The 14,928-nt window shown below is 55.0% G+C and overlaps 1 protein-coding gene across 2 annotated transcripts in view; it reads right to left on the reverse strand.

Annotated features, from left to right (window-relative positions):
* Nucleotides 1-321: 321 nt before the first annotated feature.
* The window catches only part of JADE2 (jade family PHD finger 2), a 58,893-nt gene continuing 44,286 nt past the window's right edge, over nucleotides 322-14,928 (reverse strand). The window contains exons 8-11 of one of the 2 annotated variants that reach the window (XM_035338528.1): nucleotides 14,098-14,559; nucleotides 10,145-10,262; nucleotides 6,132-6,260; nucleotides 322-4,776 (exon numbers count right to left, since the gene is read on the reverse strand). In XM_035338528.1, coding sequence (XP_035194419.1) covers nucleotides 3,926-4,776; nucleotides 6,132-6,260; nucleotides 10,145-10,262; nucleotides 14,098-14,559 — 1,560 coding nt within the window. In that variant the 3' untranslated portion in view covers nucleotides 322-3,925. The remainder of the gene's footprint in view (nucleotides 4,777-6,131; nucleotides 6,261-10,144; nucleotides 10,263-14,097; nucleotides 14,560-14,928) is intronic. The other variant, XM_035338529.1, reaches the window with a different exon arrangement.

Consider the following 14,928-nt stretch of genomic DNA (forward strand, 5'->3'; position numbering starts at 1 on the left):
TCATTTAGGAGCGAAACACAAGGGCTCGGTACTTTAAAGGCAGATTTCTTCTTCTCCCAAACCCACCAGAAGACCCACCGTAGCTTAACGTTCCAGCGCCTTCCCCATGCACCACGATTACTTCGACTGACGATTTTGCTAATAACCTGACCACAGGGCGCCCGTTCAGCTGCCCTCCTTTTCCTCCAGCAGCCCGGCTGCTCGGTTTCACGGACAACAACGTGCAGGACACGGGGGCAGCAGCACGGAGCCAGCGCCCTCGGCCCCTGCTGGATTTGCTCCGCTTCATCGCGCTGGCTACAGACCACGCCGACACGCACGCACACATAAAACACTGCTTTATTGACTGCATTTGCCAACACATTGAGGAATGCAAAGGTTTTTTTGTTTTGTTTTGTTTTGTTGTTTTTTTTTTTTTTTTTTTTTTTTTTTTTCTCTTCCATAAGCAATGGGCCATGGTCCCAATGTGTATTAAAGCATACACTGTATCTAAACAGGATGGAAATAATGGCAGACAGAGCTAGTCCAAGGCAACACAAATAGCATGCATAATACAGTCTCACACAGAACAAGTTTGATAACATTATATTGCTTTAAGGATTAACTAACATGGAAAATGTACAAAAAGGAGAAATAGGTTTTTGCATTAATGAAAAATACATTTTTTCTCTACAAAGGAATTTCTAATACAAGAAAATAAATATTGCAACATAAGCCAAAAATAATTTAAAATTGCTCTTTTCAATATATTTTCAATATTTCTCTTTTATATTAACAAATGGCACATCACGTTCTTTGAAACAAAGAAAACAGAAGGGTTTCTCCTCCTGCGACATTCATATCGTTTCCTGTAACTGATGTGGAGTGGGTCTGGTCTGTGTGGGATGGAGCAAACCGCGGGCATCTCCCTAAGGAACAACCAACGCTCGCCTGCCCGCGCTGGGGGCGCTCCCTGGGGCGGCAGGCGGCGAAAACCATGGAAGAGGTGCAAAAACCGAAGGGCTGTGGGGAAAGCCGGTGCGTGAGACGGGGACTGTCCTCAGCACAGCCCCCGGGGCGCTGGGGTTTGGGTCGGTGAGGGGCTGCTCTCCGTGGTGCCGACGCTTTTAGCATCGTCCTCGGAGCTGCCTCTCCAAGGGGACGGGTGCTCTTACAGTGCAAATGTCGATTCCTGCAGTTTATACATCTTAAAAGACAACATTTCTCTAACAAAATAAACCATTATATTTTTTTTTCTTTCTATTCATTTCAAAATACATTTACAGTATCATCAAAAATATCAGCCTTGTGCATCGCCTCCCCCAGACGCCCAACCCGGCGGCTCCCCCGTCCCCCTGCCCCTCTCCTGCCCCGGGTTTCTCCCACCGAGCTCGCCCCGCTCAGCTTCCCCCCCCCAACCCGATGGCAGGACCACACCGCCTGCCCTTTTGGGAGTATTTCGCGCAAATTGCTTTATTTTGGGGCACTGGGGCGGGTGCTGAGCCCCGGCGGTGCCAGCGTGGTTGTTCTTTAGGGTCTCGCCCTTTTTGCTTTCCTGTACTGAGAAGACAAGTCGTGCGGAAGCCGATGAGTGAAGCTGTGTACAGTGAAGGTTGTGGATTGCTTTTTTCTTTTTTTTTTTAACCATAACTGAGTGAAGCACACGGAAGCAAGATTCATTAAAAGGCAGCATATTGATTATTGTTATGACTCTTATACTAGGATACTGTAGCTAAAGCTAGCAAGCCTGATAAGATAAACTAAGTCCTATTTACTGTATTTAACATTATCTGAACATACTGAGCCTTAATTAATGAGCAGATTTTCACTTCCAACCTCAATGGATTACGCTAATTTATACCAAAGGTGGTTCCTGTTCCGCTGATTTATTTATTATTTATTTTTCCTGCTAACAACTCGTGTGACGCTGTTCCCACGAGGAAGATGCTCTCCCAGGCACGGCCAGTCTCAGCTCCTCGAGTGCTGGGCTTCCCCTGGGCTGGGTGCAGGCGCTCGGCACCCGCTGCGCTCCCCCCGCCCGGGATTAGCTAGGCTGTACTTGGTTTACTTTGCTGCGATTTTACCGATCGTAAGGACTTGTGAAGGCTGATAAAAGATGATCTACTCTAAAACACCAGGACAGTCGATTAGAGGAGTCTCAGAGTTTCAAAAGAAAGCTCACAGTGAAATGAGCAAAAAGCACTGGAAATCAAAACGGCGGGATGCGGTCTCAGGAGCAGCAGCATCCCTTGGAGCAAGCTTGGAACCTAATGCCGCAGCAGTGTGTTATGAGTGTGTCTTTAGTCCTTTGTTGCTAAATAACTTCCAATTTCCCATAGTGACAAGATTCCGGTTTCTGGCTGTGCTGCTTGACTGTCAAAGTATTCTTTGGCATCCACAAAATTATTTGACTGATCTGTTTGACAATTGTAAGGTTTCCTGTTTAAAGTGATGGGTTTAACCAGTTGCAGAAGTGTCCCAGGTTTGTGTTTTTTTTTTTTCTTTTTTTAGTTTTTTTTTTAAACATTTTTTATTTTTAAAAAACAACAACAACAAAAGTTTCAGTGAATTCCTTTTTTTTTTTTTTTTTTGTTCCCTGAGCTCACACTGGGGTCACTCCAATAAAACACGTAGCACGACTTAACTGTGACCTTTGAAGCCAAAACCGAAGTAATGGTGCAATTAAGTGCAAACATGGAAATTCGCCTGACTTATAGGTAACATGGGCTTTTAAACAACATTTAAGGCTTATTGGGGACGTTTTTATGCATTAAATTATTGTAATATTTATAATGTCAGCTTCTGTGAATCACCCTCCCACAAGGAGTCAACAGCTTGTAACCAGGATTTAAGGAATTTAAAAAAAAAGGGGGATGGGGAGGAAGAAATTCACCATTTCCATTGTAGCATTTCGTAGGAAAACCAAACGGTCAAGGCAAACACTTTCGTTCCCTCTCGCTGATGGCACATTTAGCCTCGGGGCCGAACGCTTTGCTGTGCGCAGGGGGGCTCGGATGCGCAGCCCCAGCAGGGTGGGACCCCGACAGCCCTCGGAGATCAGCGCCAGCAGAAAAACTTCACCCGACCTCGCGGGGCTGCGACAATCCCGGCTCCCCCTGGTATTTTTAAAGGATTTTATTATTATTTTTTTTTCCTCCTCCGTCCTTCCCCACACCTCTGTTTCGGCTTGCTAAGCGCTCATCAATTAATTAACCTGAGTGAATCACTTCAGTTTTTCCAATGACCTCAGCGTGGCCGAGCAAGCCCCGGGATTTACAGCTGCTCCGGAGGGGCCGGAGGCGCGGGGCTGGGGAGAGGCGGGCACCTCCCGCCAGCCCCCTCCAGGGACAAATCCTGCTCCAGGGCCCCTGGACGGCTTCAGAGCAGAGGGGAAAAAACAGTGACCGAGGTTTCTCTAAAAACAGAAACGTAACATCGCTCTCACCCACCCCGAGCGCTTTCCTCCAACAAGCTTTTTGTGCTTTTGTCGTGATTTATTTTAGCATCACTTGCTTTACTCCCTCCTTGATGCGCGCAGGGGTATTTCCTTCCCCGCTCAGCTCTGCGCGCGCAGGCGGCCGCTCTCGGACCCTGCCCTCGCCCCCTGATCCGGCCCAAGGGGAGATCTCTCTGCCCCTCTGCAATAATGCCCGATGCGCGCTCACCCCTGCAGAGACCGGGGCCGCCGCAGCCCCCCGTGCCGCCGGACCCCTGCCCGCGCGCTGGCATCCCCGGGAGCGGGGCGCACCGGGAAGGGACAACTACTGTCACGGCAATCTACGTTGGTGAAGCTGAAGCTGTATCTCAGGCATAAAGAGAAGAGAAAAGACAATGGTGCCGAATTTCCAACTATATATACATATTAAAAATCCCCCTTTCGCTGCGATACCAGGCAGAAATCGGACATGGCAGTTGTGACTGGGTTGAGTCGGGCGGCCGGGCGGCGTTAGGATGCCAGGATGCTCATCCGCACGATCTCCTCACCGCCCGCCTCCAGCTGGCCCCGCTGTGCCCTGCCGCCCCGCGGCTCCCCGTCCGAGTCGCTCATCTCGGCGTCGGAGAAGTAGCCGTCCGTCTCGGCCTCGAAACGGCGCAGGGAGGGCCCGCCGGCACCGTCGGCCTTGGGGGGCTGCGACCGCCGAGTCCCTCGGCTCTCCTTTGGTAATTTGAACCGCACGACGGTTTTCGGGCTACCTACGGGGTCAGGCACTTGAGCCGCGGGGCTGGGCTCGGGCTGAGCGCAATTCGCCGCCGCCTCCTCCTTGCTGACGCAGCCTCTCGCGCCCGACGGGACCTGCGGGTCATTCGTTTTGGGGACAGACCCCTTCTTCGCCGCCTTTTTTGTCTCACCCGATCCCCTGCGGTCCGTGGGCAGCTTCGCCGCCCCTTTCTCTGACTTGCCAGGTCTCGAGTCGTGGGCGAAGGGCTTGGCGGCGTCATCCGACAGGTCGCTGGCGTGGTTAGTCCACCTCTCCGAGCCCTCTTGCTGGCTCCTGAAGACTGCATTCAGGCTGCTCTTGGGCAGCTTTTTCTTAGTGTTCGTTCTCGTTTTGCTTTTCACCTTCTTTGCAGCCTCGCTCTGCTTGAACGGGGACCTCAGGGAGTGGTCCATCATGAAGCTGAGCAAGGTCTCCTCGTCCTGCAGGAGCTCCTCGGAGAGGCCGGGGGTGCTGTCCTCGTGGTGGGCGTTGTTCAGGGACCACTCGCTCATGGCCATGTTCTCGGCCGTGATCTGCACCGACTGCGCCAGCCAGCTGTTGAAGAAGGTCCCGTCGATGGGGAAGGAAGTTGACAGGCCTGGGAAAACAAAAGGGGAGAACTGGCTGAGAAACCAGAAAGCCGCTCCTCCCTTTGACCGTGCAACCGGAGACGCACAGACCTCACTCCCTGGCACTGGAGAACCTCAGAATGCCAAGCGTGAAGTGCCACGTGGGGAACCAGGAGGGGGGTTCCTCCAGCACTGATGGTGAATTTGAGACTCACTGGGGTCCCACCATGTCCAGCACCCTGTGATGCTCGCTGCTGCGCTCCTCAGGTCTGAGCAGAACATCTTTCTGCAGAGAAGAGCCCCTGCCCAGACCACCCCAGCACGGTGGGACCGCACGCTGACGTGCAGAGGCAGCAGGACAGGCAGAAACCACTGCCCCCTCCTGAGGAGCCAGCAGCGGGTCCGGCAGCTGGGCACCAGCTGAGGCTGTGTGAAAAGGCGGTGCGGAGGGAAGGCAGCTCTGAGAACCTTCTCCGAACACCCGAAAGGCGTGAGAGCTGAAAAGGCAGAGCAGGGGTGACAGGCTGCGATGGAGAAAGCCAAAAAACATCCTAGTAATTTTGTCTGAGAGCAACAACGAGCACTGTGGGCTGGGACGTGCCCAATAAGCAGACCGAGGAGCAATGCCAAAGGCACAGACCCGCGTAAGCACGACCAGTTTGGTCCCTGTGACAGGGGACCAAGAATGAGACTGGATTTTGATGCAAGGTGAACGCAGGCCCAGCGGCAGCACAGGACCGAGCAGCAGCACGGCGACTGATGGCAGCTTTGCATCGTCTCCCTTTCCTGGTTTAGCAGGCTGGTGGAAGGGCAGTTTCTCTCAGAGACCCCCCCCCAGCCCCTCATCCGATTTGAAGGATTTTGTCCCCGAAATTTCCCCCCTCCTCTGCTGGTGAGGTTGCAGCTGTAGGGGAAGAGCCAGAGGCAGCAGAAGCACCCGCTGGAGCACGCAGGAGCGGAGCAGTGCAGCAGGGCCAGGCCACATCTCCTCACCCCTCAAAGAAATGCAAGAAATTGCCTTGCAGCCACCCCCTGGGCTGACCCGGACACATCCAGCAGGACGGATGGAGCTGGAGGTGCACACAAGCATCGTGCACGGCCCCGCACCCGATTCACCATCAGTGCTGGGAAGGCGGCACGGAGACGCACGGGATTCACCCTGCTCCACAGTGGGTAAGTCTGATTTTATCACCAGCAAGTGCAACCACGGCTTTTCTTGCACATTCTCCCAATCCGGGTGCAACCCCGAGGCTGTTTTACACCCCTGCCCCTTCAGGTGTGTTTTACACCCCTGCCACAGGCTGGGGAAGGGGCTGGGACTGCTGCGCACCGCGCTCCTCAACGCCGCCCAAGGGCAGCCCTGCGCCCATAAAATCAGACTTACCCAGTTGTCCCAACACAGTTTCGTTGATTGATTTCCTTTTCTCTTTCTTCTCGGGACTATTTTTTCTACCATCTCTTCCTTTCCTTCTCGGGTCACTTTTCTTACCCTTTGTCTTCTTCCCAGTTTGTTCTGGCATTTTTTAGAAAAAAAGGAAAACGCCGTGTGAGACGAGGCACCAGGGACCCTGCGGAGAGCAAGCTCCCCGCGGCACACCCCTGCAGGGATGAAGGCTGGGCTGTGTTTTGGCCAAATGTGGGTTAAAATCTTTATAGGTTAAGAAAATGTGAATCCTGCAGCCTACTTAAAAAAAAAAGAGGCTTGGGCCATGGATTTGTGCTTGGCATGGCCAGGGGAGCAGGGCCACTGGAGGCAGAGGACTCGCTGTTAACATGCACCGAGACACCCTTCTAGATCTAATAACCCCAAACCCTGCTCAGAAACCTACCAGGAGATGAGAAGTAACCCCAAACCCTGCTCAGAAACCTACCAGGAGACGAGAAATAACCCCAAACCCTGCTCAGAAAGCCTCCAGGAGGCCTGGGGCCCTCCAAACCTGAGTGTCACGGAGAGCACCTGTGTGCGCCCCAGCCCACTGCGGCGGGGAGCGAGCTGCAAGGAGCTGGGTGGCAGCAATGGCACCGGCAGCATTTTAAAGCAGACCCTGATGGGATTTCACCTTCCAGCTGTAGGAACTGCTCACACTCCTACCACACAAAAAGACCAAAGATATAAAATCTAAGTGGTGTATTGAACAAAACGCAGTAGGAAAGAGGAGCACCGCTGCCTACGGAGAGCCAGGAATGTAACTCCTCGCTACGCCGACGTTCAGCTGAAGATCAATATTTCCGAAATGGCTTTGAATTTCTACTGGATTTATTACTCTTGGGTAAACAGGACAAATACATACCCTATCGAAGTACAACTTTTATTGCCAAACGAAATACTCCGAAGGTTTTTACTTACTCTGCTGGGCCATTCTCCCACACCAGTCCAGCTATTCATTTCTGGAGAGGAAAGGACGTTGCCCTCAAACCAGAATGTGGGCAGCTGGTGGGACCGGCGCTGAGACGCGCAGGCTTCCACAGCTCGGCCAACAGCTTGAGCCTGCACAAGCTGTGCAACTACTGAGCGGTGATTTTATATTTGATGCTGTTCCTGATGGAAAAAAGAACACGGGGGGCGAGCAGGGGAGGGCAGCTGCACTGCACCTGCCTGCTCTGGATGCTCGGGGATCTGCAGCCCAGGAGCCCTGCAGGAGCAAAGGGCTCACCACCAGAAGGAAAAAGCAAAAGCAAAGCTGGTATTTGCTGCTTTCCTGCCAAATAACAGGAGAAACGCAGGCACATTTTTCACTTCGCTTGCAAAATAAAAATATAACTTTGATTCGACAGCACAAAGGATCTAAAGAGAAGCACGACCATTACTTTTTGAGGTGGAACCTGTCAAAATAGCAGCCGTGTTTCAAAGCCAGCGTTTACTTTCCACTTCATGCAAGAAAAACACGGGAGAGGGCGGTGGGTTCATTTTACATGAGCAGTTCTCACTGATTGATTAAAAGTCTCCTGCTGAAATCCTCATTTATCAGTGGGGAAAAATAAACCCCTCAAGTCTGGAGCTTTATGTGGGAGCCATTCCAGAAAAAGCTGTGCCAAAACCACCTCTAAGGTAACCCCAACAGATTTTGGTCAGTCACTACCTTTAATAAGAGTTGAAAAGTGGCCTCATCTGGGCAAAATAATGCAGACTTCCCTCCTTCTCCAAGAAATTACAGGTGTGCACGGCAAGCCAGTGAGCGGCAGTGCAGAGGGATTGCTGCAGAGACCGTGCCCCATTGAATTCAGATCACTGAGCGCTTCGTGACGATGCAGAGCGGGGCAGTAAGGTGTCCAGAGGTTTGGTCCCGCGGGCTGCTCGGCACCTTTAGCTCTGAGTATCGCCACCTGGAATGAGGCTTAGGAAACGTGGGGATGCTGAGAGCACCCTGTGGGATGAGGGTCTGCGGTGGTGGGTGCTGCCCCGTGCCAGGAGGCTGCTGGAGCCCAGGAGGAAGGGCGCAGACCGAGGGGTGGGATGTGCCACCCCACAGCGGGGAGCGGCAGGGCTAACAGAAAATAATCACCAAAACGCTCTTTTATCCGTGGAAAGAGCAACAGGGAGGCCAGCTCGGTGCTCGCTCCCGGCTTAGGGCAGCACTGGGGGATGAGCGCTCGGCTCGTGTGCAGGGGAAGGCACAGACCAGTGCCGTGCTCCCACCTGAAAGCTGCCTCACCGCTAGCAGGGTCAGCATGCAGAGAGAGACTGGCAGCTTGGCTCGGCCACTTCAGAGCATACAGCTAATGGGTAAACACGAACCTTTTGGGGTTACGAGAAAGTAACACTCGCACCAAAACCCAATTACAAAGCCTGCACGCCAACCTGCTGCACAAACCACCCCGTAACCACAGCCCTGTCCCTGACAAGTCACCTCCAGGAAGGACAAACGCCGAGTTGGCAGGAGCACTGCCTTCCCCCAGCGCATGCCCAGCACCGCCAGCAGCGGTCACCCCGGTGCCACCCCCAGCTCCGGCCCGGGGGGGGACCTGCTGGGTCCCACTGCATCCCAGAGCTTCGCCGGGCGGCGAGCTCCCACCCTGCCAGGAGCCCTCCTGGAAAGCCGCTGGGTGCCTCCTTCTGAGAGCCACAAATGTAAAACGGGGTGCAGCCGGCTGCCCCAAAACAGCGACCGTGTTCTCCAAGCAGCCCCTCTAGGTGAAAGCCACGTCAGAGCCACAGGGCCTGGTGGCAGGGGCAAACGGCACCCGCCATCAGGGTCTAAGTTTGTGGCTGTCTTTAATCCACCGGTGGAAGAGGCCATTGCCTCCTCGCTGCCACAGGCTGGAAATTTCTGTGCAGTGGGCTAGATTACCTGGGAGTAATGGGCACAGACGTCCCCGTGTGCCAGGAGACGGTTTCAGGACACAGAATGTGGGGTCTCCAGATAGTGACAAAAGCCAGGAACGCAATTTTCCTTACTCCCAGGCTGTGCCCGTGATGCAAATTCAGTGTGGGAGCTGGTGGGTGTGCAGGGACCCAGCCCCTCCAGGGGATTTCGGCTCCTTGCAGCGTGCCTCAGGCCGCCGTGCCGCCCAGCTCCGGCCACGGAGAGGGATCTGCACAGGATCCAAGCCCCACACGTCTGAACACGCACACGTCTCGGCCTCCAGAACTTTAGTCAAAGGAAACTTTTGTAAAGGAAAGCTCAGCCCAGACAGTTCCTGAAGAAACCCCAAACATGTGATGGCTTCGAATGCAACTCCAAAGCCACAAACACAACAAGCGTCGGCAGAGGCTGCCAAAGCGCCAGATGCTGCTTCTGGAAAAACTGTTCTGCAGCCACGGTGCTTGGGTCCTGCGCTGCCACTGAAAAAAGGAGGAGGGATGAGGAGCTGTGGGCTCGGGCAAGGAAAAAAAAAGCAAAGAAAAAAAAAAGGGGCAGAAGGAAAGCAGCTTTATTTCAGTTCCTTAATAAAAAGGTGCCAGAGGCTGTGCATGAAGTCTGTGTGACGTACCCCACTGACCAGCGCGTGGAGCAGGGAGAAGGAACTACAGGCCACCAGGGTTAAAGGAGGTAAAAGCCATCCCGTCAGCAGCTTAACTCCAAAAAGGAGGAGGCAGAACAAAGCTCTCCTCGGCAGCACCTCCACGACACCCCCTGAGCTGTTGGGTGAGCATCAGCACCTAGCCACACGACTCCTGCCCGTGGAGAGGAGGATCGGGAGGGGTGTGTGAAAGCAAGGACCTCCGGCACTCCGCTCACCCAGGGCATGGCTTTATTGTGTGCTTCTCAGCAGAACTGTCCACGTTTCAGGAGTTGACACATGAACCGTGACACGTGAGGAGTCGACACATGAACTGCTACAACCCAGCTGGGCAGGGGCAGCTCTGGGTTCCTTTGGGTGGGGGACTGAGGTTTGGGCGTCAGAGGAGGGCACTGACGGTGTCGGTGAGAACAAGCTCTTGCAAGCGGTACTGACCTGGGTAAAGATCTTTCTCAATAAGTTTCATCTGGAGATGGAAGATCTGCTCCTGGAGTTTACAGATGGTGTGTTTCATTTTCTCCCGTCTCGTCACCATATAACAGAGATTTCTAACCTACAGAAACACAAGAAACGGCGTTCGTTTAGGCAGGGCTCGAAGGGGGTCCCCTGAAACTGTGTGGCTGCTTCTGCTCCCGGGGTTTCCATCCTCTTCATCTCGGCCTCACCCGGGCTGCACCAGCAACTCCTACCGGGGCTCCCTGGCTATGGCAGGGCTTTGGGAGAGGGCAGAAGGCAAAGCAGCTGTGGCAGCGCATCTCTCTGCAGAGCCCCGCACACCCTGCCAGTGTTTTGGGGGGATTTCCACCCAGAAATCGTACTTGGCAATGGCATGGATGCACAGAGGGCTGTAACCCCCCGTTAATTGTTCACAGGCCTAACGAAGGCCTGCAAGCCTCTGCGGGACTCTGAAAATCTCGGAGGGCAGGGGTGCTGTGGGGGAGCGCTGTAACGCGGAGTTTTTAGAGGAAATGGTTGGTTTGGGCTTCGAGATAAAGCTGCTGGAAGCTCTGGTGAGCATTAACTCGGCTTCCTGGCCCCATGGAAGAGGGAAGCACCAGGTACTCGGGGGTGCCCATCCACAACACCGACTTCTCCACAGGCCACCTTCCTGCAGGCACCCAGGGGCCTGTGTGTTACCCCAGCACCTGGGGATGACCCCGGAGCACTCACACATAGTGAGAGAAAAGCTCTTTTGTTGTTTTGTTTTGTTTTTTCCCCAATCCCCTAGCTGTAAATACCGAGAAGCGAGCTACATGCTGTGTATTTTACTACGTTCTCCCTCTTTTTCTTTTTTTTTTGTTCTGGATGGAAGAAAACATCCAACTGGAATTTCTTTATGAGGAAAACAACTGCCTCTGGCAACCGGTATATCACAGCGTTTGGCGGTATCTCTTCTCTGCGATTTTATATTCCTGGAAGAAAACATCACTTGTGCTCTGCTTAGAGACTGCTGGTATTTACACACACTTAGACAGCTAAACACCACCCCGCGCTGCTTCCCCAAGCCAAGCTGAGATGCTGGTAGGAAAGCCTGGAAACCATATAGCTGTTTGGTACAGCTAATTTGAACAACCAGCTTTTGAAAAAGCTTTTAAAAAATACAGAAGAATCAAAGAGGGCCAAAGAGAAAAGTCAGAGGGCCTGTGTGGGGATTCCCAGGGAACCGGGAGTTCCTACAGCGCTGACTTTGGGGGTAAGGGGTGGGTAAGGGATGGCAGAGGGCAATGCAATCGCCCCTGCCTGCCTCCGAGCTACCCGTCCTGCTGATTCTGCTTACCCAGCTCTCGGATGGAGACACCGCTATCAGCCCTGACAGCACAATTGCTTCTGCCAGATTCGTTGCTGAGAACACTAAACCAGCACCGTGATGCCCCAGACCATGGCTGTGTGGGGCTGTCCATGCGGGTTGCTGCTCTCCGAGCCCTGCTCGGTGCCAGGCCGCCCATGCAGGCAGGGCAGCTGTGATGGGCTGCAAGGAGGAGACCTGGGGCGTGCGGGTGGGAATGGGACCAAAAGGGGTCCCCATTCGGAGCACCAGGCTTCCATCTGGCCAGCCTGTACGGAGCCCCCCTTGGAAGAAGAGCAAGCAAACAGATCTTCCAGGGAGGTGCTGAGCGGAGGCTGAACGCTGATGGGGAATAACCCTGCGAAGCCTGAAGGCAGCTCTGGAAAGTGAGAGACATGGTAAAACTTGTGGTTCTGGCACGGCCAGGGGCTGTACCCCCATGTCTCAGTGCAGCCAGGGCTCTCTTGGGATGCTGCGGAGGCCTGAGCACATCTGCAGAGCTAACCTCAGCCCTCGGCTCATTTTCAAATGTTGCCTGGAGAGGTGCTGGGGCCAAAATCCACCCTGGCCAGGTGAGAGCCATCCGGGACAGCTCAGCACAGCAGTCTGTATGGGGATGCACACAAATATCCCAAGTGCCCAATTTTCTCAGGCCCTGACTGAGGGGCTCTGTATCTTCAGAAGCTCCCAACCTGGAGGAGTGGGGGGACTCTGGGGACACACTGAATGCGTGGGAGAAGCAGCGGTGTCTGTGCCAGCCCTGGCCCCGTTTGGGCTCTGCACAAACACCGCTGGCTCCCACTGCAGCCAGGACTGACCTGAGCACGGGGATGCTGCACTGGTCCCAATCCTAGTGGGAGCAGCCCAGCCCCACGCAGAGACCAAACACGATGCCGTGAAGGCAGGAGCAAGGAGGGACAGACGGGCAGAGCGATGGCACTGACGTATTCAGGGCTGAAGGTCGATACTGCTGCAGAAGAGAGACTGATAGCTTGAAATCCGACTGCTTTTAAACAGAAGGCTCTCGGGTGAGGTAAAAATGGGCAGAGAGAAAGGAGACGAGATGGCATCAGAATGGCTCAAGCTGGAGCTGAGCTGGGGCATGCTGTGAGCATCCCCACATTCCCCCAAAGCTTACCAGGGGGTTAAATTGTGTCACAAACCCACTGCAGCTTGAAGAGGGCTCAGGATAAGCAGGGGGAGCATCGCTGCCCCCCTCGCTTCCCAGAGAGCAGCAAGTACCCTGCAGACCCTCGTCCCTGCAGCGTCCTGTGCCCCCAGCAGCACCCTTGTCCCTGCAGCACCCAGTCCTGCCCTGCAGCATCCTGTCCCCTGGCTCGGGGCAGGGCAGCACCATCTCCCCGCAAAGCAGCAATTTCCCTGCTCTCCTCCTTCCCTGCCTGCTCCCAACAACCTCCTGAGCCCTTCAGTAGCTTCTGCTCCGCCTTCTGTCAGGTGGGTAGCAAGGATTCATCCCACCTGCAGTAGCAGAAGGAACCAGGCAGGGCTTGGGTTAAAACCCTGCTTAAAACTGGGTTAAAACTCTGCTTAAAAGCAGAGGAGGGAAGGGAACTTGGCCCAAGTGCCCCAGCCCTGGCAGCCCTGCCCTGCCTGCCCCCCGACAGAAGCAGCGCCACATGCCCCCATCCCCTCCCGGGCTCCTTTCTGCTGTCTCACTGCTCGCTGCGCTTCTTCCCCTTGCTGCTTCTCGCCTCCTTCTCGCCCCTCCTCTTCTCCAGGCCACCTCTGCCCCGTCCCTGCTCCCTCCTCGCGTGCAGCCGTGTCGGCCGGACCTCCCTCCAGCAGCGAGGGGACGCGATGCTGCCGGCAGGGCTCAGCCCCACGGCTCCAGGACCCGGCTGCTGCTGCTTGGCTGGCGCCTGCTCCCCCGGCAAGCGCCGCTGCTCCCTCCCCTGCGGCAGGATGCTGCAACCCCACCACTGCTCTGCCGCCGCCGGCGTCTCCCCGCCAAGCTGACCCACTTTTGGCCACGCAGGGCAGGGTATGCCCGGTCCTGCTGGCCCCGCCGTTTGCTCCTACCGTGCTCCTGTCTTTGTAAAGGTGTGATTTGTTCCTGTGCCTCGCTGCTGGGAAGCATCTGAGGGTGATTTTGTGCTCTGAGGGCAGTGACTCCTTGTTGAGGCTACAAAGAGCACGGCGAGCCCCTGCTCTGCACAGCAGCATCCTCCCCATCCACCCGGCCCCGTTGATTAATGCTCCTCTCCCTGCACAGGCACTGGGCGAGCTCAGACCCCACAGACAATCGCTCCTTTTGAACTCGCAGCTGACTGCCACAGGCTTATTTCACTGATGGCAGCGTTTCAGCAGCGAGGAGCCGTGTGTGCTGAGCACGGCAGCGGACTGGCTGCTCTGTGATTGTGCCGTTTCATCCCGTTTCAAAAGGCTAGGCTGGGGACAAGCAGCAGGGAGAGGAGCGTGCGCTCCTCGCTGCTGAGCAGAGCTCCAGATGAAGGGAAGCAATCGTTAGGGCAAGCCTGGGGCAGCAGGGGACAGGGCTCGGCCTGTCTATAGGCACCAGGGCACATCAGAGCAGCCCTGATGGAGCGTACAGGCACGGCGTTACGGGGAAAGCAGTACTCACCCTCTCCAGGTCTTGCCTGAGGTGTGTGAAGAGCTTCAAGCGTCGGTAGAGAACGTCCTGTTCCTGCTGAGCCAAGTTGTCCACCTCATCCGTTTTTGGTGTCAGCAGCGGCTTGTTGGAGTTGGCTTTCCTCTTCAGCTTCCAGTACTGATAGACGAAATCCACCAGCGATTCGCTTAGGTCGAGGTTCTCCGCCACCTCCGAAGGCTTCACGAGCTCATAGAAGTCCTCCTCCAGCTGCTGGAGCTTCTGCTTCCGCAGCGTGACCTTCTCCAAGTCCAGCTGGGCCTGGTCAGGCTCTGTCCGTGCCTCCTCGGGCAGTTTGGTGGCACCGGTGCTGTGCTCGAGGCAGAAGGACTTGAACTTCACTTCGTCGTTGTCCGCTAAAATAGTCCGCATGTCGAGGTTGTGGTCGAAGGCGCAGGTGACGTGGAACGCGGTGACACAGGCGGGCATGGAGCACTGCGGGGAGAGGGACAGGGCTGAGAACGAGGCACCGACGGGGTGACAACACCTACCACGGATGCCCCAAAACAGATATTGCTCGTGGGAGAATGACATTACTGCCCAGCTCATGCATACCCATGAAGCTGGACACCAAAAAGCCAAGCAGAAGAAGCCCAGGGCTCACCAGGCATCACCGGGCCCCTTCGCACCCTACCTGCGGCACCATTCTGTGATGGGCCCGGCTGTATTTCCCCCACCACCAACAGGAGCTTCCAGCAGTTCTTCCAACAACACGAATCAGCAGCCCCAGGCAGCACGTGGGCCAGTGGGCTGCTCAAAGCCTGCCAGCTGATTTATCCTGACCGAGAAATCCCCGCCTGTACT

Source organism: Oxyura jamaicensis, chromosome 13 (genome assembly GCF_011077185.1).
Source record: "Oxyura jamaicensis isolate SHBP4307 breed ruddy duck chromosome 13, BPBGC_Ojam_1.0, whole genome shotgun sequence".
Lineage (NCBI taxonomy): Eukaryota > Metazoa > Chordata > Aves > Anseriformes > Anatidae > Oxyura > Oxyura jamaicensis.